The sequence below is a fragment of the Temnothorax americanus genome, unplaced genomic scaffold, assembly GCF_048541705.1.
Source record: "Temnothorax americanus isolate GAGA-0224 unplaced genomic scaffold, ASM4854170v1 Scaffold12, whole genome shotgun sequence".
NCBI lineage: Eukaryota > Metazoa > Arthropoda > Insecta > Hymenoptera > Formicidae > Temnothorax > Temnothorax americanus.
Genome location: NW_027509253.1, coordinates 629673 through 652791, shown reverse-complemented (window position 1 = coordinate 652791; position 23119 = coordinate 629673). Strand labels below are relative to the sequence as shown.

General features: G+C 35.2%; 2 protein-coding genes across 8 annotated transcripts in view; one reads left to right on the top strand and one right to left on the bottom strand.

The window, feature by feature from the left end:
- The window catches only part of Lim3 (Lim3 homeobox protein), a 61370-nt gene extending 49790 nt beyond the window's left edge, over nucleotides 1-11580 (top strand). For 2 of the 3 annotated variants that reach the window (XM_077398982.1, XM_077398983.1), the window contains 6 exons: nucleotides 3261-3435; nucleotides 4252-4454; nucleotides 4750-4942; nucleotides 6652-6818; nucleotides 7930-8145; nucleotides 8554-11580. In XM_077398982.1, the coding sequence (XP_077255108.1) occupies nucleotides 3261-3435; nucleotides 4252-4454; nucleotides 4750-4942; nucleotides 6652-6818; nucleotides 7930-8145; nucleotides 8554-8768 (1169 nt within the window). In that variant the 3' untranslated portion in view covers nucleotides 8769-11580. Of the gene's footprint in view, nucleotides 1-983; nucleotides 2276-3260; nucleotides 3436-4251; nucleotides 4455-4749; nucleotides 4943-6651; nucleotides 6819-7929; nucleotides 8146-8553 lie in introns of those variants that run through there. The other variant, XM_077398985.1, reaches the window with a different exon arrangement.
- An 897-nt stretch (nucleotides 11581-12477) lies between these two features.
- Cnn (phosphodiesterase 4D interacting protein centrosomin) overlaps nucleotides 12478-23119 on the bottom strand; it is a 34704-nt gene continuing 24062 nt past the window's right edge. For 4 of the 5 annotated variants that reach the window (XM_077398978.1, XM_077398977.1, XM_077398979.1 and 1 more), the window contains 10 exons: nucleotides 21369-21779; nucleotides 20782-21003; nucleotides 20385-20711; nucleotides 16828-16935; nucleotides 14873-16129; nucleotides 14389-14676; nucleotides 14092-14316; nucleotides 13811-14011; nucleotides 13198-13417; nucleotides 12478-13053 (listed from right to left, as the gene is read on the bottom strand). In XM_077398978.1, the coding sequence (XP_077255104.1) occupies nucleotides 12842-13053; nucleotides 13198-13417; nucleotides 13811-14011; nucleotides 14092-14316; nucleotides 14389-14676; nucleotides 14873-16129; nucleotides 16828-16935; nucleotides 20385-20711; nucleotides 20782-21003; nucleotides 21369-21779 (3471 nt within the window). In that variant the 3' untranslated portion in view covers nucleotides 12478-12841. The remainder of the gene's footprint in view (nucleotides 13054-13197; nucleotides 13418-13810; nucleotides 14012-14091; nucleotides 14317-14388; nucleotides 14677-14872; nucleotides 16130-16827; nucleotides 16936-20384; nucleotides 20712-20781; nucleotides 21004-21368; nucleotides 21780-23119) is intronic. The other variant, XM_077398980.1, reaches the window with a different exon arrangement.

Here is a 23119-nt window from a genome sequence, read left to right as displayed (position 1 = left end):
GCTTTACATAATTCTCTATCTACTTAATTTTAATAAATAATGCCACAAATATCGAATATCGAGGTATCTTTTCCATCATGAATGACACACTTCTATTTTTTATAAACAACGAAATTATACATTTCTTATTTTATATAGAGCTATATTTTAATAACACAGTAAAAAACATTTTGTATTTGAGTAGATTTCCATATTTGTATATAGAAATTTTTGTGTTAAATTTTTAACATATACCCTGGTCTTAATATTGTAACATATTGTCATTGTGTAATTTTGACTTTTCTGCGATGAGTTAATATTTCAACATTTCTAAGAATTAAAATAACAAAATTTTTATGAAAATGCACGAATTCTTGGTGACATATTTTATGTTAAAATGAACAACGCTGTCTCCTATTTTTTTGCAAGAAAAAGAAAAGAAAGAATAACATTTTATTTTAATTGAATTTAACATTATAAATATGTAAATTTAACATAAACTTTCCTTCCAGACAGCGTCTACGTGTTACAATTTTGTATTAATTTTTCACATATTACTTGTCATGTTATTTACATATTTGCCTTCTGTTATAAATTAACATAAAAATTAGAGTGTATAAATTGGGACATGTGAAATGTTAAATTTAACATAAAATTGCTTACTGACAAAAATTAATTTTTTTTATAATCATAAAAATTAAGTATTATATTTCTAACGCACTCTGTCAATGAATAATGTTAAACGACGTTCTTCTTGAGTATCAGGATTGCTATAGTACATATCAATAAAAATATACTTCTATATACATATCGATCTAAATGCTCGTTGTCAAAACTCAACCGTACGATCAAACTTTCAACAACGCACGAATAAAAGACGGTAAACGCGGAAGATCGGATTACATTCGTCGGCGTCTTACTGCAGACACTCTCTCCGTCCGAGAGGTTTAATATATCGTCCACCATCAGCGAACCATCAGATGACGACGATAGTCGGCCCGCCTCGCTCTTCCAGATCCTCTCGTCCTCTCTCATCTTTCGCGCCACGTTGAGGACACCCCAACAGCAACCCCGGCAACGCGGTTCCCGGCAAAGTCGTACAGCGTTGGTGGCGTGCGCCATATTGGGGGGCGGTCGGGCGTCCCACCAATCGGCACCTACCAGACGCTGGCGTGGGTGCCGACCGCACCCAATAATCCAGGCACTCGCCCCACCAATCAGCCGCCACACCCACAAGTGTCACGTGCGCACAAGCAACATCGTCGCTGGCGAACTAGTCGTGCGCGTACTCTCGTCCTGTACTTGTCGTCGCGGGACGAGTGTGCGCTCTTTCTTTTACGCCGAGGTATTAATAGAAGTGTTGGTGCGCGATAAGATAAACTTGACGAATAGTCAGACTTGTTTGTTCGGATTATCGAAGCTTCGCTGCAAGCCATCGCGTAATACGTTGATGTTATCCATAATTATGATCTATAGATGTTCTGACAAAAAGATACTCCGGTCGTGCATGCGTTGAAGAACTTGTCTCGTATAATTCCGTGAACTTCAAGTGTCTGATTAAAGAACGAACTGCAGTCAAGATGCCATGGGTTTAAGTGCCAATGGCAAATTTAAAGGAAACTTATATATAATATAATAACAGCTTTTGGAAAACTAACAGAAAAAGCAAGAAAGTTTTAATGAAATGTGTCCTCTTTTTTTCCAAGAATTAATAACGAATTTGCTCAAAGAAAATTTTCGTTTGAAAGCTTGAAGTTATTCCACTCGACCAGCCTTTAAAGACAAGGACGTCTGGATTTTCCAAAGATATGTCATTCTTCCTTACTATCATGCCTCGGTAACCGTCAGGAAGATAGTGGGCATTCTTTTTCTTCCAACGCTTTCTTGATAAAGAGACTCGCGATCGCACGCACGAAAAAAAAAGAAAGAAAAGAAGAATAGATATGTTCTGATGTACGAAGCGTTGCATTCGCTGAAGTCGCGGGAGCACGCCGCGGTAGATAATAGCGCGGCGAGTGCGTGATTGCATGCACGCGGAAAACGGTGGCAGTTATGACTAAGATGAGACTGGAGTTGTTGGGGTGCGATGCTCATCCTCTGGAAAAGATGTACCGTTCGCAACGGCACGACGTCCTAACGCCGCAGAGTAGCCCGGAATCGCGGAGCGTTCGCCAGGAACAGCGCAGCAGCGCGGGCAGCGTTGGCTCCACGATATCGCAAGGCGATATGTATCCGCTAGATCAGCCCACTTTCGAGCTCGATCATCTGCCTCTGCATATCCCAACGATCCTTCATTGTAAGTGTGTCGACGGACGATAGAGAGAGAAAGAGAGAGAGAGAGAGAGAGAGAGAGAGAGAGAGAGAGAGAGAGAGAGAGAGAGAGAGAGAGAGAGAGAGAGAAAGCACCGAGAAGCTATATTGAGATTTATCTAACATATATTCCTCGAATTCGAGCTCCTGCAAGCTTAATTTTCTCGAGGAAGGTGGAGCAAAAACAGCTTTAATCATGCCATTTTGTTAACATAAATAATACGCGGCAGCCTTCTCTATTGGGGGAATTAATATTGCGAAAAATATTATCCCGATTTAGAAGTCTTAATCTCTTAATTTATGTCCATTTCTATCAATATATAGATTAACTTCTAATTCTTAGAACTTAGAAAAAGATAAAAAGTAAGTTAAACCGAGATCAAATGACCGAGATTGAAGTTAATCTGCGTTGGTAAAATGGATATTAATCTTTAAAAGACTTAATAAATTCTAAAATTCGAAATTTACGAAAATTGGCTTTAAACAATAATGATAAACATTACAGCTTCGCATTTAATGGTTAATATTTAGAATTCGTACTTTAATTTGAAATGTATTTCATTAAAGCAAATAATAAAGAAAAGAGGGAATTTTAATAAATTAGTTAAAACTTTATACTGTATAGAGTAAAGAATTATTAATTATTATTTTAGATATTATAACTACTGAAACAATTGATTTAATTTGATCATTTTCTATTAGAGCGTTGACATTATTGCAGATATTCATGTTATAGATACTATTTATTAATATCATGTTCTATTTAATAAAAATTTAAACTACAATAAACTGTATAAAAGTAATGACAATAAATTTAATGTATAAAACTATTTCTCTCATATGTCTATACTTTTCATATTATATATCTATATATTATTATTAATTATATTATTATTATTAACATACAAAATATGAAAAGTATATCCTTTTTGTATGCTGCTTATTACATCCGTTGCATTGATATGTTGCAGCCACGATACCAAAATGCGGCGGATGTCAGGAAGTTATTTTGGATAAATACGTTCTAAGGGTCCTGGAGAGGTGTTGGCATGCAAGGTGTCTCACGTGTCGGGACTGCGGTGCCAGATTGACCGACAAATGTTTCGCGAGAAACGGCCACGTGTTCTGCAAAGATGACTTCTTCAAGTAAGCACCAATAATTGCTGTCACGACGTTATACTTGATGCATATATGTATACACGTGCAAGTATATTTTCTAAATATTATGTGTAGATTATGTAGATTTTTAATATATATTTATAATATACATACAGAAATATTATCTTTGTACATAAAGAGATTATTTATTACAGTTTATCTAAAATATTTGTTACTGGTCATTATTATTCTTATTAATTTTTATTTTTGGTATTTATTGATTATATCTTTAAAAGACCATCTATATAATCTATATAAATTTACAAAAAAAAATAATAATATAGACAAATCTTTTCGGCGTTTTCACAATACTTTGTTCGACTTACCGCGATAATAACAAACTATGACAAGGCAAAAAAAATATTATATTTTCAAAACATGTACATAAGATATTTCAATATCGATTCCGGAAGAGTAGCATGTATTTCCCCGTTTACTCGTAAAATATGATATCACTTTTCTTTTCTTTGAAAAGCTAAACCGATTTTCTCTCGTTCTATCCTTCATTCTTTATATTTTTGATTTTTTACTTGAAGTATTAAGCTACCACAAAATTATTTTTGTTTTAATTACATTTTAAAATTATAATAAAAATAAAATAAAGAATATTTGCATAAATAATTATGTATAGTAAGCAGAAATTATTACTTGTAATGATTATACTGCAAGCGCATATATCGTTACTTGCATTCGCATCGATTGTCGGATTTGACGAATCGCGCGACAATGTTTATGTCAGTTATATAGTTTTGTCATTGATGTGTGAATGTAATGTGAAAATATTGTATGTTGTTGGTGTGGCAGGCGTTTCGGGACGAAATGCGCGGGCTGCGGCCAAGGGCTGGCGCCTTCGCAGGTGGTACGAAGGGCGCAGGAGTTTGTCTACCACCTCACGTGTTTCTCGTGCGCTCTTTGCTCCCGGCAACTGGACACCGGCGATGAATTTTATCTCATGGAAGATAGAAAACTCGTCTGCAAGCCTGATTACGAACAGGCGAAGGCGAAAGGTAATCTTTATGTAACCTTTTATAAATTGCCAAAATAGCATTCTCATAAGTAAAGGATTCCTTTTCGAAGAATCTTCTATTCAGAATGTAATTTTTTACAGTAATTCTTTTTTTAGCATAAATTTAAAATTAAATAAATAGTTTTTACTTTCGACTTTTCATAATTTTCCTTGATGATAGAAAAGATGTGAACGAAAAAAATTGAAGCTAAAATAGTTAATAAATTATTGATTGATTAATTAAATAGAGATCTCCAAAATAGGTATGTATAATGCGTTATTTACGGGACTTTTAGAACTGGCAGATGGGGGAAGTATAGACGGTGATCAACCTAATAAGAGGCCGCGGACGACGATCACGGCGAAGCAGCTTGAAACTCTCAAGCTGGCGTACAACACCAGTCCGAAACCGGCGAGGCACGTGCGAGAACAGCTGTCTCAGGACACAGGTCTCGACATGCGCGTCGTTCAAGTCTGGTTCCAGAATAGGTAAGAAAAGTTGGATAGTTGAGCTTACAGGGCTTCCCATATTCCCTCTCTCTCCGAGCTCTTCACGCGTAGAGATACCTTATATATTACAATTCGTCGAATAACTATGTGTATGTGCGCATTGTATTCGATATAACGTAGACGGGAATAATATTCGGAAGAAATAGAGTCCGATTAAATGTATCATCTAAAATTACGCGTTGTACAAGTGGCAAGCGGTATGAAAGCGATTTATATACTAGATAAAGAAGTTATATAGATGCATGGGAAAAGTTAATTTTGGATCCTGATGAAATCATCAAATTAAGAGAGAAGCATTGGGTTATCGTCAGGATTTCTTTTTTCTGCATTAGCGTCTGACGTGGCCTTTGATATGGTTTCTGAAGCCGTTCGTGGAAGCAATCGAGAGATTCGGAGATGTTGAGAGACATCACTCCGAATACATACATCTCTTCCGCAACACAATAAAACATGTTAGATAATTTGATTAACGACAGCGCAGAAATTAATTCCCATTATAAAAGTTAATTTCCGAATTAACTCTTTTGTTCGAAAATTATGCGTCATATACATAATTCGACACAATCCAAGTAGAGATGTCACTTAATTTGAATGGGAATTTAAATAAATCCTAGAAATATAAACTAAAGATTATGATAATGAAATTGATGTCTACGTTGTTAACTTTATTCTACGTACCCGAGATCATGATATCTGCAAGTACTGTACTTTGTAACGGTGGATGCACATTTTTCCCTCTTATCGCTCAAGTGGCACTACGTGATATTGTTACTAAAGTATAACGATTTGTCGCGAAAAATTGTTTTATCTGTATAAAAAGGAGAGTCCTCTAGTCGCGGTGACCTCCGTCGCTTATCAGATGCGAACGCGGTGTTAGAAAGCGCGCGCGCGCGCGCGCGCCCGTGAAAATAACGCCCAAGGATAAGTAAATAAGGCCTATCAATGACACTGCAGATAAATATACTATATATATATAACACACGTAAATTCATAAAACTACACACGTGTGGTGCAGAGTTTTCCAGAAAACTTACACCTCTATATATTCGACGTAATACGAGATTAATGTCGGACTGTCGCCGCGAGATAAGATACATTTGTTCATTATTCATGCAGCGAAATAATAATAATGGAAAGTAGAAATTTGTACGAGACGTTACGAGATATCAGTATTTATCATAAATAATCGAACACCTAGCACAACGAGTAAAATGTTTGTCGTTCCAGAATTTATTATTTTTCTTGATTTTATCGGCGTTCAGTATCAACATCCATTGAACGCGTGATACTGAAAGCGATAAAATAGGAATTTCACCATTATATATTTTGATATATCTATAATTCTAAATTATATTCTCAATATTTGTATTAGCGTAGCATGATATCCATAGGTATCAATAATCTTTAAATATTGTCTACAAAAAAATAATTAATGATTATATATAAGCGCAACAAGATATCTCAAAATGAAGTTATAATTCATATATATAATCATAATTAAGGTTTTTAATATAAACCTGTCTTTCGTCGAATCATTAGAAGCATTTAAAAACTTTTTTATTGGTAATTTTATTAATAATCTATTCTATTAAAATTAATGATTTTACCTTCGGAGATTTCTAGAAACAAAACTTTATAATGTAGCTATTAGTGATTGTTATTAATTACTATCATTATGGTCTCTGTAGGAGGGCGAAAGAAAAGAGGCTGAAGAAAGATGCTGGTAGGACGAGGTGGTCTCAATATTTTCGCAGTATGAAAGGCGCCGGTGCGGGCGGTCACTCGCCTAGACACGATAAGCTTCTTGACAAAGACGAGCTGAAGGTAGACTTGGACTCCACCTTCGGTCATCACGGTGAGTTGCATTATTACATTATCATTTTGTTGATACAAATATAAAGATGGCAATAAAAAGGCAAGAAAAGCTGAAAAATAGACTACGCAATTCTTGTATGTCGCAGTTTATCTCAACTATAAATACTAGTTTATAATGTATCGATTCCTTCAACGTTAAAATTAAACTTCTAAAGCGAATTAAAATTTTTATTAATAAAAGTATTTTTAGTTGAATACAATTAGAATTTGTCTACTTCATTGTCTTTTTCAAAAATAAATTCTTATTAGTTCCAGCTAACTTCTGCAAAAAAATATTATATCTTAATACTTATGATATTTAGTTATCAAGATAAAAAAAATTAAATATGAATTAAATACCAATTGGAAAAAGATAACGATAATAAGAAATATATGTATCTTCAAATGTGACAGCGTGATATAAAAATATGCCCATACAACTGGTAGCTATCGTTCCTCCCTCAAATAATTATGTATCAGTTATTCATAATAATCGCGTCAGCCGCTTCCGAAATAATCTAGACGAGCGGTGTGTTATACGCGGTACTCGTTCGAGTAAGTGCAGGTAATAGCGAGCATAAATTCAAGGCTGGCCCGCAATCTTCCTGAAATCTCGGACACGGTGAGCCGGCAGTTAGCCTCCGCGATCTCCTGAATATTTGAGGAGATCGTCCTCCCCTTGGATATAGCATCTGGGTACTGGGAGACCCAGACACAATGGATGCTGCCAGTCGCTGGCTTGACTTTCGACTTCCAACTTACGGCGTTAGAATGATCGCTCGTTACGATAGCTCTCGACGCGTGACGGAAAGCACCACTTTAGCCATATCTATTTCTAATGTCATGATTCGTATCATTATATCTTAGTTTCGCAGGTCTTAGAATAATAGAATATTCCCTGCAGTGAACATAATGTTCCAAATCGGGATATATGATGTCTTAAAGACATAATTAAGACGTCTTAATGACGTCATACATCCCGATTTGGGATCTGCGTATTGTCTGGGTTAGCTTAAATGAATAATTTCCCTTAACGAAAGGTTTATATATAATACATTTTAATCTAATTGCGCTAGTCTGAGACTGAAGAAGAAAACGATTTGTTTTTGCAGATTTGAGTAATGACAGCTACGGAACCGTGGTGAACATGGGCCTGGACGGCGAGGGCGCGAGTCCAGGCGGCGGTGGCAACGGAGCCGGGGGTGGACCGCCCCGCGGGTACCTGGGTGCGACGACACCTCCGTATCTCTCAACGTCCAGATCACCGTCCTTACCACCCCAGTTCCCGTATCCGCCGGACGCTGGTCTCTCGGTGTACACCACTCTCGGTAGGCCTGCTGACGCCAATTACCATACAATATACTCTTGAAAGACAATATACGCTTTTGACTCTCTTGACTATCAGTTCTCTCTGATATCTTCAAGTCTTCCAATCTGTAACGTTCCTTAATTCTTTTAACTTTCTGAGTTCCCACAACTTATTCTTCGTTTCTTCAACCGTGTCGAGAGAGCCCGACTCTTTTTAGTTCTCTTGGCTTTCCGAACAGATCTGGATTCTCGCAAATCTGCCAATTTTCTCAGCCCTCAGCCCCCCATTTCGGACAAGCCTTGCTCGCTATAGGTGATCAATAATACACTATAGCTCGGTTTGAGACGAGAAGGAACTCTCGGGCGTTAAACTATTCTATACTGCGAGAATCGGAACTTTACGACTGACGTAAACCGTATGATTCCAGGGGGACCGGGCGGCATGGTGCCAGGACCAGCGTCGGATCTGAGTAACGAGTCGAGCGGAGGCGGCGGTGGCGGCGGCGGCGGCGGCGGCGGCGGTGGTAGCGGCGGTGGCGGCGGTTACCCCGACTTCCCGCCGTCGCCGGACTCCTGGCTCGGCGAACCGCCGCCCCCGCATGCTCACCATCATTCTCATTCCCATTCTCATTACGCCACATAACCCGCCAAAACCGCGCGTCGCCAAATACCGTATAGAATAACGTGCTGGCGGAGCGGGGCGTTCACCTGAGATCGTCGATGCCGGTCTCGTCGTCGTCGTCGTCGTCGTCTTCCCCGAAGATGTTTCTTCGAATAAAATAATAAATTTCGTAAATTTCAGAAAGCGCTAAACCTATTCGACAAGGCCTGATTTTATTTGACTGAAGACGTTCTAAAATCTTTTTTGTGCGTGCAAGATCTAAAAGCAAAAAACGAATCTTTATTTTTTATTAAGAATGTGAATTTCATATTTTCGTATATTTTCATGGAATATTTTGTATAAAATAATTATATTATGTATATATGTATATTATTTTTTTTTATTCTCTATAAAAAAGTATATTTATTTACATATATAAAGAATATATGTATCTATACATATATCAAGATTTTTTTCATGTACTAAAAATTAAAAAGATTATTGTCATCTCTCTAAAACATATCGTTAATTATTGCATTGTGTAATTATGATTTTGTTCATGTGTATTTACAATATTTTTTTCTTTATTTTAGAACTATGTGATTTATGTAGAATTTAGAACACTCTAAATCATAATTATCTTAATGATTTATCAATATTTGAATTGATAATAGAAATCGCTTTCTTCGCTCTTAGATCTTTTACACTGTCACTCGATTGGCGGTAAGACAAGTTTAAATTAATCACTGTTTACTAAAATTCCGAATATAGACTACAAAAGCATTGCCAGAAAAATCTCGGAAAAAATCATTCTTGATAAGACGACGTGCTTCAGCGACGACGGATTGCGCGACGCTTGCAAACGTCTCACATATATGGTCCAAGTCCACAAGTTATTCTACGTCGGTATTTTACACCGTCCCTCCTCACGATCTTTTGTCATCCGAGCGGCCGTATCGAAGCCTTCACGGCATACGTACATACGATTCGCATTCGATACTACGACTAATCTAAATACCTATATTTATGTACAAGTTCCTCGTTTCTCGGAGTTTGATTGTCGAGTAATAATAGGAAGTAGTGTTAAACGTACCCCGGACTGTTCGCGGATCCATTCGTCGTGATCTATGATAGCCCGTTCGTTAATTTCTTTCAGTCTGTATAAGTCGAGCCCGAAAGACAATTTGCAGAATATGAGTGTAAATCAAGATTTTGTAACAGGACACGTGCAAATTTTGTTTCTAAGGTATTGAGGTATAACGGATACGGATATTTGATTACTATCTGAATGAATTCGCATCATCACGACGAATGTGATCATCCGTATGGTCATACCATTGCCTCTAGGCCCGATTTTCATAGTGCAAGTTTAAAAAAAAAATACACTAATTAATAAGTTTACATCAATTTGATATTACAGCTTACATATAAAATTCAAAATTTCGCAAATATTCAAAGATAATTAACATACAATAATCAAACTATTTTCTTGCACGAGTAGAAAAAGCCTATTCTTTGTTATATCTTCCTTTATTAGAATGTGCTGAGATAAAGTACCTGTATAATCTCTAAATTTTTAACAAGATTATCTTGTCGCTCTATTTTATCGTCAAATGGAAGAAGCAAGGAATGTTCTTCGATATCCGATCAACATAAAATAATTTATTTTAATTTTATTATCATTGTTCGAGCGATCTTTGAAGACTTAAATTCTGAAAATCGGGCATCGGGCATGCGTGTTGACGATTTATCTTGCTTGCGTGTGACGCTAGAATCTTGAAATGTGTATTGTAAATAGTACGAATTAAACCTGTAGGAAAAGTTGATCCAATCCAGGATATCCGATTTTAGTTGTTACTTCTTAATTACTTGCATTATTGGCACATAAAAAAAAGATATTGAATCATGTTAATTTAGTGAACAATAATATATAATTACAGTTCGTGTGAATGAAATCTTTCCGAATTTAATATTATACAGATATTGTGTGTACAGAAACAATAATACTTTTTTTCAGAATCGAATAATGTGGATTGAAAACTTTTCTTTGCTAGTTGAAATTGTGCGTAAGAAAGATTGACGTGCAAAAGTCTCAACGTGCACAGTGATGTTTACGTTAAACAATATTTGCAATTTAATTGACATACTTGCAAACGCTTCTTCAGACACGTATTGTCCTTATTATTCCATCGTGGACACGCTTTAATTATTATTATATCTGACACAAATTCGAAATCTGAAAAGCGAATGCAAAGTCAACCACAGTCTTCGAGCAGAATTGCGCGATCTTGTACATTCTTATTGCTATTTTTGCGCGCCGATCTGTGTAATGATCAAAATTATAAACTTCGAACTGCACCTCGCTGCTGATTGATGACCACGAGGTCACGTAACCCGTCGACTAATAACTTGTGACTCATCATTGTGTATACAGAGGAGAAATTGGAAAATCGTTCTCTCGAGTCGTAAGTCGCAAAATATGTTGATAATCAAAACAGGAGAGAGATAAATTGAACGACTTGAATGTACGATATAAATCTTAGGCAAAATGCATGCAATAGTAATACGAGTCTCGCTTGGATTAACAAGTTGATTGCTTTTGTATCTTTTTAACTGTCATCTTTAACATCTTCACAAGTTACAAGCACGATAAAAGTCTCAGTTTACTATGTATTATCATAATTCTTCTAATATTTTTATAGATTATATTACACCTCTACTAAAAATATTACAAAAATAAATTTCAAATTTTTACAGAGATTTTAAATAAACGTAATACACTGAGTATATTAAAAGAGACATGCTTAGTGGCACTTTGCAAAAACATTAAATAATTTCGTAATATAGAACAGAATTTCGTAACAAAATGGAACAGTAATGAGTTGATTAATCCAAATATGGTCTCATATTATTATTAAATGGCATGCTGGCAAAACGAGCGGCAGCAGCGATAGAAGCGCAAAAACGTCACTGTAGAATTGTATATATCTCGGTACTGGCTCCCAGCTCTCTCCATCCCCCATCACGCCTCCCCTTGTCTTACATGCTCTCATATACGTTCTACCAACGGGTGGGATTATCGCGAACGGAAGGAAAGACGGTAAGAAAGGTATATTAGACTTATAAGAAAGATTAATGTTGTACAGTATTTCTCTCCGCTCCTCGCCGGATATGCGGTCGAAGGAATTCGCGTGTCTGGCGCAGTTCGTACACTTCACATCACTATGAGTTATTACGGATCTTTATATTATTATCTAGTCATGGAGTGATAATAAAAATTCTATCATAATCTTAATCTCGCCGTGCCACGGTTTTTCATTTTTATTCTCAAGTATTTATTCGCACGCGGCGAATAAACCGCCTCGGAAACAAAAGACATAGGACATCGATGGCGAAAAGGAGAACAGAACGACGTACGTCAAGATCATGCATTTGTGATTAACGCATAAACTCCTGCATATTAATGGCACTTTATTCGTGGTGATTATGTACAAATGCTACATAACGATATATGAGATAATTATTAATTATATATACACACATATTGCAAATTTCTGTTATTCATGAAGCAAAATACGTCAACAAACGAAGACAGACTCTAATATCGGCGTTCTAATATCGCGCCGTATTCAGCATTTGAAGGTCTTTTCCACAGTGAAAGAAAATCTACAAAAATATCAAAAATATCATCCGCGTATCCCGTATAAATATATATACAAATCTCAATATACAGATCCATCTTAAGCTCTCGTTTCGTTTTTTTTTTTTTTTTTTATATTCTTTGAAAATAGTTTATTTCTGTGTTCGTATGAAAATATCTGTCACTTAGAAATCTTTTCCGTTTAAAAATTTTGTAACACGTAATTCCTAGTAATACAGTATTACTGAGTATTGCAATTTTTTGTACCGATATGTATCGTTAGTTCTCTCACCTAAAAAAAATGTGAGAATAGATAAATGAGAAACGCAGATTAAACACGATACATTGAATGAACAATTAATCTATGAGAAACACAATTCAACGAGTAACAACTTCCCTATGTTCTACTTCCCTTTTTTCACACTTCGTGCATAATATTTTTTTGATCAGTCAGTCAGTCAGTCTGTAATCTCTGTTAGTTGTCCGAAGGTTCGTCGTATGTCCTCGTCTTTTTGAGGATACTTCTTGTGACCATAAGTTGCTTTATTATCGCCTTTTCAACATTTTTCTTGTTTTTGTTTGAGGCCGATAAGTGCTCAAACGTATCCTCCAATGCTTTCCTAGTTTTCATCAGTCTTCGCTTTAATGCTTCATTCTCCTGTTTCAAAGCTTCAACCTCTTCAAGACCTGTAAAAGATAATTATAAAATCACTTATCATTTTAAAAAATATTAAATAAGAATAATTAACCTTAAATTAAGAGTTTTCAAAAATAAGAAATATAAGAAAGAAAAAATTAATAACAAGTTTTTTAAAGCATTTTGAAACGCACCTTCTATCGGTAATGGACTTTCACTGTTTGAATCTCTGTGATTACTACCGTCTTCGTCGCTCAGTAAGTTAGTCATAGATTCTGTGATTTTTAATGTGTCTTTCAAAGGTCTCATTGTATTAACGGCAGCGTCGCTTTCTATCCCCAAATCTGGCGAACAACTGGATTTACTGCGTCCTCCGAGTGCAGAGTAATTCGTCAGTTGCCAAAACTGCGAGCCCTGTAATAAATTGTAGAAATCAAATCTTAAATCTTACGTTCACGATCACGGAAACTTAAATGTTTTAAACGAAGAAGTGCGCAATATAAATTTATTATAAAATACGCTTAACTCATCATAATATATAAACTGATCACAAATGCAATCACATAAATCTTTATGCTAAAATAATAAATGTAACAGCAATTTATTTTTAATGTGCAATATTTAAATTAAATAAAGTGTGCATGCTATTTAGCGTCACATGCAATTGTTAGAAAGTTTCTTGAAGTATCATGATATGTATCAATTATTATAATTTGCGACTTGCACTTGTCCATTTTTAATATAATACAATCTACAAATAAAGCTTAACAACAGACAGCTACATTCAACACTAGAAAATGAACTAACGTTATAAGGTTGATATTCCTGCAGAATATCGCAAGTTTGCTTGAGCGTGGCGTCCGTAGGTATCGACGATACACCGCTCGAGCTCGCCGCCGAATCGCTAGCCTCGCACACCGCCATGTGTCTCCTGAATTCTTTATTCGCCGTTTCGAGTTCTTGCACTCTTGCTCTATGCGATTCGTTGATCTGATTGAGATCGCATATCTATACGACGACGTTACATCACGTATTAGTAATGGCACACACCGGGAAACACTTTCATGAACTAATGCAGATTCGCTTACCTCTTTGCTGAATTTATCGTGCAGCGAACGAACAGTTACGTCATATCGATTTTCCATTTTTCTTATATCTTGCTCAAGTCTTAACTTGTCGTTCGTCAACTTGGTATTCTCCACGAGTATTTGACTATGCGAAAGAGTCAGATGATCAAGTTCTTTTCTGAGAGTGGATATGGTTGCCTTGGCGGTTTCCGTTTCATCCTCTAGCTGTTTAATTCTCGCTCGCAACTGAAATGGATCAGATAATTAAAGTTTTGTAAGTATTTTTATAACCAGTGTAAACAAGCAGTACGCACTCACCGATTCGTTCTCTTTATTGAGTATCAAAAGAGTTTCCGTAGTCTTTCTATCGGTGTTTTCCTTGTACTGCAAAAATTCAGCTTTCTGTTTGGTAATTTCGCTCGCCATTTGTTCGACATCGTTGATCTTTTTTTCCAATTGCATTTTGCGAACGCTATTCTGCTTGCTCTCCTTTCTCAACGTATGGAACTCGTGTATCCTCTTCTCCAAAGAAACTTGTAACTTTTCACAAAACCTTTGCGATTTCTCTAACTTCGTGATGAATGGCGTTAATTTTTCATCGATTACCTATAAAATTCAGCTTTTGTAAATTCAATCATTTATAAATTCCCAAATTAATGGGATGTTTATGTCACAAATTAATTCAATTTTTAATTAAAAGTTTATAATTTAGCTTTTTGAAAATTAGTTTTAAAATAATATTTATTTAACGCGTTAATAAGCATGGGTAATTAATGACCTAAAAATATACAAATACACTTACACAATCGAAAGAAGCTTTGGTGGTCAAGTCATTCCTTAGAGCGCTAAGTTCAGAATACAACATGTTATTCGTTTCCTTCAGCTCCTGTATCTGGTGGCTCGCGTCCAGATCGCTAAGATCGTTCTGATAGGTCTTATAATAAGGCACATAATCCGCGGAATCCTCGGAGTCGCTGCGGGTCTTGGTGTACTTCGTGAATCTGGGACGGCTCAGGTTCTTGTATTGCTTTTCCTGCAGACCGATTCTGGCCATGGAGACGGTCCGATCGGGTTCCGAGAACGTTTCTGAATCCGACTGCGACGCCTGATTTTTCGACGTCTCCACGACGTTGTCGGACCGACTCCTTTTCACGGAACCATCGATCCTATCGTTCACGATCACACCACCGTCTTCCACGCTCATACCTTCAAGAGCGCGCACAAAATCGTCCGACAGTATTTTGGAACTGAGCAGAACATCGAGCACGATCTTCTTGTGCTCGTTACCAATAGTGTCCGCACGATCGGTATTCTTGAGCATCTCCTTCATGAACTTCACTAGGTCCTTTAGATGCGTGCGCAGTAGCTCGCAGTACTTCTTCGCCCGTTCCGTCTCGTTGCCACAACCATCGATTTCCGCGGCGATGTCGGGCTTCGACACGAGCTTCAGCCACTTGAGATAATCCACTTCCTTTTCGAGATCATTTCGCTGACTCGTCAGCCTCTGAACGCTCTCGCTTAAAGTCTTCATGTCCACCGTTTCGTCCCCGTTGATGTAATCGAGTTGAACAATGTCGTTCGTGAAATTTACTTTAACACCGATTTCATTCAACTCGTGAATCAGATTTGTTAACTGCAAGCTGCTATCAACTTCCTGGACAATCTCGGGCTTATTACGGTTCCTGTCATGACTACACGATGCTGTCATATGATTGTGCAGCTTGGCGATCTCCTTGTTCTTGCTCCAGAGTTCTGTGTTAATCAACATCTGCAGATTCTGAGTCGTCGCATGCAATTCCTTCGTCAACTGTTCAATCTTGCGATTCTTCTCCTCGACCTCGACGTTTCGCTGATTCAACTGCTCGAGCAGATCTTCCCTTCGCAGAGTATCGTCACGATAGTTGGTGGTGGTAATTTCATCCACACCGTTCATCTCGTCGACATGCCTGAGGTTATCGAGTTGAGCAGTTTTGTTTTTCAAATCTTCTGTAACAATCTGCTTCTCCATCTCCAGGACCTTAATCTTTTGCTCCTTATTGAGAAGACGAACTTGGAATTCCTATACAATGAAAAAGAAATAAGTTTATTTCATCTGTACCAAAATAAATTATAATTTTATATTTTTTAAATTGTTTTATTTTAAAAAACAAATATACAAATAAAAATATAGTAAATGTAATAAATTAAAAATTAATTAAAAATTGTACTGTCATGTCTGTTGCACAGATATCAATTAAAATTAGTGTATCATGTGTAAATTATGTATTCTTTTTTAATTTGTTTGAATAAACGATATAAGATATGTTACAACAATAACAAAAAAATTTAAGTATATCATTACAGTTACTACAAATATACTATAAATTTATATATTGCTTTTTAAATTTAACCTTTAGCGCTTCGTCTTTAAATCAATATTCTATTTAACGTTATTATTATTTAAAATAAAATACCATAATATATTTCCTGTTAAACTCTTCTATTTTATATTTGCATAATTATGCAATAAATTGCTAGTTATATATATATATATATATATATATATATAAACACCAAAGAGAAATATAAAAGATAATAAACACAATATAATTAATAAGCATAAAATTCAATTAAAAAGAAGATAATATGATGTCATTCACTTATTTATGAGATTAGTTATTATTTTATTATTATATGTATATACAAATATATCGTAACTGCAAATTATAATTAATAAAATTGCAATAAATAAGAAATTATATTTGCATTATGACATACGTTAAACTCGACTTGCGTCCGTTTTTCCAGGAGATTCTTCTCAGCTTTTATTGTCTCGATTTGGTCTCGCAGGTCGCTAATCTTGCTTTCCATTTCTTCGAAACGTTGCTGCAAGCATAAAGTGTTGTTCCATATCAATAAAACTCAAAACGTTAGGTTCACTGGAAAACTGCTTTATTCAAATATATATAATTTTGATTACAATAAAATATAAAATTCATGTGTATAATGTAAGAACCAAGCTTTCGAGAAGTGATGAGAAAAAATGCAAAGACATTACATGCAAGTTATACATTCTTATGCAGGAGAACAGTTACAATAATTTAACTTTTCGTTTTCTTAGACCAACATCGCGGCGGTACGAGTGTGACAATCGCCGGTGCCTAAAAGGGAAACACATTTCTTATAATTTCTCCTGTTTCTTTGCTAAATAAATATGCCATTTTGAGACTTATCTAGTAAAAGAAACTTCAAGAATAATTGCTTCTACTGTACAAGAATATAATAACAAATTTTCTCGTCTTTAATAATTTGCAAACAAAATAACTTAAAAAAATATGATTTAGCTTATTAAAGCAATATAGTCTTCCATCATTAAAAACATTGTCATGTAAGTTGTCATAAAATCATCACTTGTTTTGTGTTAATTTTACAGTCGTACTTAAATAACTCTTACAATTGTAAATTAAAATTGTAACTATTTTAGTAAAAAAAAATAAACTCATATCAGAGTTATTTGATTTAGTTTACGTGAATAAAAATGTATTATATGGGACATGCATGTTTTAATATAAGCTATGAATATATGTATAAATTAAATGTTTGAACAGAATGCTCTTTAAATCATAGATTACTTAATAAATTCAGAAAATCTGTTTCTTTTTAACTCGAGATTATTAATCTTCTTCATTTTCAACATCAAATATCTATTTTGTCTATTTTCCATCATCAGTATTACACATTTTAAAAATTTCTATATTCATATAAACTGAAAAATGCTAATATTAACAATAAGACTAATCAAATTATAGAACACGAATAATGTAAAATTGCATATTATAAAATGTATGTTAATTAATTCCTTAAGATTTTTATAATCCATTAAAAGTATTTAATAAAAAATATTTATCTAAATAACTCAATAAATTATTGACTTTATTAACTTTTTAATTTAAATCATTTTCGGATTTTATTCTGTAATATGTACGGCTGAAAGAGCACGCTGCAGAGCAGAGAGGAAATCTATAAAGCCTGGCTAAGCACGACAAGTATCCTTTGACAAAGATACTGAAAAAGACAGCACTCACAACAACAACACCTGACACTATACCTACCTCCATTCGCACTGAGGCGCACAAACAAGAGAACATATTTAATTGTCGTTAAACTTTTAACTCAACCGGAAAGCAGCAACGAAAGCAGCGATTGATCAATCAACTCGCGAATAGATACTCTACGTCAGTGCTAGTGCGATCAGCACTGGTGAATATCCGTTAGCGTGAAAACTATGCCAATATAAGTTACCTATGCATCTGGTTTTAATTACTAGCTAATTTTGAATCGCTACAGTTTCCATGAAGCGCAATTATAGAAACAAAATTTCTTCACTCTTCTATTTAAATTGTTTTTAATATATAATTTGATTATTTTTCACAAATTCTTTGGCTGTCTCTTTGTGCTCCCTTAACTTATTCGACGCGTAGAGCAAAGTAACAACTTCCTCCCGCTATGCTACGTTAAGAGTTAGCAATCGCGCGCTATTTTCGGAGCGTACAGACGCGAGTCGTTCTCTCGTGATACCGTCGAGATAGCTGGACGATCGGCGATGGATCTATCTCGTGTTGTTGTATTCTTTGTATTATTATTCGTTCGGCGCTACCGCGGGCTGCGGCGGCTGATCGGTCGAGATGAGTATTCGTATGAAGACTGCCGCGTATCGCGATCCATAGACCGTAAGAAGTCGCGAGAAGAGGCGGCGGTCTCTATTAATAGACGACGACCGCGTCTTCCCGCACGGTATTCCCGAGATACCAAACGAGAGTCGCGCTTAATGCCTCCAAAATCTTTCTCTGACCAACAGGCTCCTTAGAAAACTTTAGAATATTGACAAGAAATTGTAAAGCGCGCACGCACGACAAAGTTTTATAAGACAAAAGTAAAAGAAAAAAAAACTAATAAAAATTATGGAAGAGATATGTGATATGAAAGTAATAAGAAAAATTAAGGAAGCAGTAGTTAGTTCTATAGATATTTATAGAATTCAAATTCTTTCCTTTATTTTGGATTCTAATTATTTAACCCTATGCTGATGTTTTTCTATTACTTTTACACAATTTTTTAGATATCCTAAGATTGATGACACCCTTCTCTAATAAATTTTGATGGAATAATTCAAATTTCTATATGCGATATAAACTCTGCAAAATTGTTCTTTTACATTTTAAGGAAGTTATATATATATATATATATATATATATATATATATATATAAGGTTTAAGAAAGTTTAAATAAATAACTGAAAAAAATATGTAAGCAAAAAATTCAATAGAGTATATAAATAAATATTAAACAAAAAGATGCAAATTTACAATTTTGTTTGGAATTTGACATATCATTTGATATTTTATATTTGAGTATAAAAAGATGTTGAAACATTTAATACATTTTACTAATAAAGAATCTTTTATAGTGAAGACTATAAAGGATTTCAGAGACTTTTTTATCCTCAATGCAGTGAACTCAAGTGAATATATAAGATTCCATGTCTCGGAAATAGTAGACTCTATAAAAAGAGTCCTATTATTTATTATATTAATTAAATATCATTAAATATATTTTTTTAAAAAATCATGTAATGCTATCGTGAGAATTTTGAAATAAAAAGCTATGCCCTAAAGAAACAGTTAACTTGGAAGTTAATTGTTAAATATTTACAACATTTAAAACATTAATATTGTGCAAATAAACTATAAAATTGTACAAATGCACAAATTCCTATGTACAATAAAGTGTAACCGTGTCTGTTATGGCATATTTTGAATACAATTGCTGAAATAAACTACAATAAACAATGTCCAAAATATGAATTGTTAAAATTATCTAGTACATCGCATTGATTACATCATATATATCATAAAAAATAATAGAAAATTACCTTGTATAAATAAAAAAGTGAAAAGTACAAGATATAGTCAAAAATATTTAAAATAAAGTACTACATAGTAAATCTCATTCATGCACTGCAAGAAAAGCGGTTGTCAAGCGAGATAGTTAAAAAACAAAAATCATGCAATCATAATAACGATGGCATAAAGCAGAAAAGGAGAAACAGAAGTTAGATGAGGTTAGCGATTTTGAAAAAAGAGAGAAACTTCCAATATTTCAAGATGTTCATTCGTGCTTCTCGGCAATCAAAGCGTGTCTCTACGTTTCGCGATTTAAAATAATATTTAAAGATAAGCATCGCATAAATCTTTCAAAAAGTTGAGTTGTCAAATGTACAATTCTGAAACGTAGAAATCGGCAAACAAGATCAGAGATGAATCGCAATATTGACCTGTTTGCAGGAATTGTTTTCAATATCGTCCACGTTCTTAACGCTGAGATCCTTCAACGAGACGGGACTGTGGCTGTTTCTTCTCTTGCGTAACTCCGAATCCAGTTCCACGATCTGCCGTTCTTGGTGGGAATCCGTATCTCGCCTGTGTTTCTCGCGCTCCATGAAGCCTTGTATCGCTCTAATGGCCTTCTTATACTCGACCTCCAGCTTTTTCAATTTTTGCTCTGAATTTTCTGCCTGCTTCTGGGCGTTGCACAGTTTTAATATCAACTGCTTTCTAGTATCTTCGTGCTGTTTTAATTTATTGTCCCTCTCTTCCAGTTCCTGCAATAAAATTCTTTTTGATAAGACCAGATTACCTTATAGCCAAACAGGCAATAAATATTTCATTAACCTTTATAAGATGCTTGAGTTCCTTGGAATCTCTGCCGAGTGGTGAACTCAAACTCGTCGCTCTTTCTTTACTCGATTCACAATCATAAGAACCATCATGCTTCGTTGTACTTTGTACATAAGACACTTTCTGTCCCGTAAATGGTGATAGATAATCGTTTGTCAACGAAATTAAAGCTGAGGGACTACTAGGCGGCGAACGCTTGCCATAATTACTTTCGCACTACAAAGTACAATAAATATAAGTTACAACAGATATAATAGATATAAGTATAATAAAAAAAACCTGGTACGTAACTTTTAACACAGATAAATTTGAGAGCTTCTACAGCTGTATTATCAGTATATATTTTTCATTAAAAGCATTTATTCTAAAACTAGATTTATTATATGTACATTTATTATCAATAACATCAAAAATAAAGAATAAGATATTTAGCGTCAAGAAAAAAAAATAATAGTAATGCCAGATTATGATTGTATCAAAACGATTAATGTCTCAAGATGCAAGAAATTTTCCTAGCACTAATATATAAAATAATCAAAATCTTGTGCTTATTTCAAAAAATAAAGATCGATTTACTTCACCTGTGATAACAACGCTCGATGCTTATTGTTGATCTCTGTGAGGGCGTCATCGCGTGTTTTTACAGATGCCCTCAATTGAATGATGTGCTTTTTCCTTTTTTCGGAAACCTGGCTGATCTCCTCATATGCCTGACACCTTTCTTCCAACAATGTGCTCTTCTGTTTAAGCAATCTGTCCCGTTCGGCGAGATCGTTCTCGTATTGCTGCACGATTGAATCCTTCTTGAACAACTGGTCCTTCAGCTCCTTCACTTCATCGCACAGTTCCTCGATATTTCGCACTCGATCATTGTCCTGCTTCTCCCGCAGCCGCGTTTCCGTGTCTAATCGCTCTCTGAACTGATCCCTCTCGTTTTCAAGTTCCTGTGCCCAATTGCGCTCCTCTTCCAGACTGCCGGTTATCTGTTTCACCTAAACCGCAAAACAAACGTCACGTATATTATAAATTCTCCCGCTCGCGCGTGCCATTTTCTTTTTATAGACATTATTATACAATCGTGAAATAAAAAGCAAATTCGTATCCCCAATTTGTATCCCCAAGAAAAGAAATGTTTTAATCCGTAGCTGGTTTTCTTACATTCTCTTTGATTTTTCCCTCCCACGATACCCTTAAGACTGCTATTAGTGAAGCAACGTAAAACGCGATTTCGATATTGCAGTAAACATCGAACAAACAAGCACGTAGAACTTATTAATCATGTATCATAAAACTATATGTTATGTCAATGAATTCGAGTTATAGTGTAAATCAAGTCATCGCGTAATAAAAATTTCCTAACTTTTCCTAGTTTCTTTCGACACTGTGGAAATGATCAATATTCAACTCGCGGTAAGGAAAAGAAACAAACGCTGATAATATACTACTCTCATTTAGAAAGACTGTCATAAACTGGAGAAACTGACATTTTTATAATAAGAACGTCTATAAAATTCCGAATAAATTATATAATTAAATCCTGTTTAAGGTAGTCGTCTCGTCAGGGCATGTATTAGATAAAGTTTTCGATTTTGGATTTTATATCAAATTATATGATCAGCTTTGCAGTCGATTTTTTCTGTGGCTCCTTACCGACTATTTACTCTAGAAAATCGATCTCGAAAATCACAAATTTTGCATTACTTCATACAGACGGCCAGAAAAAGAAGGCTCTATCACGGTATCAATCACATATTTTTCGCATTTTTTGATTAGATGAAGTGAGAAAAAACATTGCTTTTTGTACATTAGATTTCGAAGAATCCGATGCAACCATAAAATATATAGTTTACCGGAGATTTCGCTGCTAATTTTTTAGTTTATTTTAGTGAAAAAGCGGTAATCGAGCAGACATTTTTTGGTCGAGGTAAGGTTGGGAAGACTTGGCAAGCCGCTGGCTAATCACTGTAGTTGCAGGTTATGAGGCTCGTCTTTCTTAGCCGAATTGGATAGTAATTGACACCCCTGTCATGCGTTTTGAAACCCTTTCTCAGTAATTGTCAAAATTCAATCGAAAAGGAGATGTAACCTCACTTGTAACATTTCTCGACGACTCGCACGATCAGCCGATCAAAACGGAGTCAAATGAGAAAAATCACATAATTTGGAAAAAGTAACATACTTTGGCACGTATGAAATTTTACACCATAATTCATAAAATTATTTTTCCCTTAGCAAAAATTGCCCGAAATATATTTCTGAACGTGAAAACCTACAAACAGTCACATGACTAGCACGTAGCGAGACGCCTACCTTAATGCGAATTATTAGACAT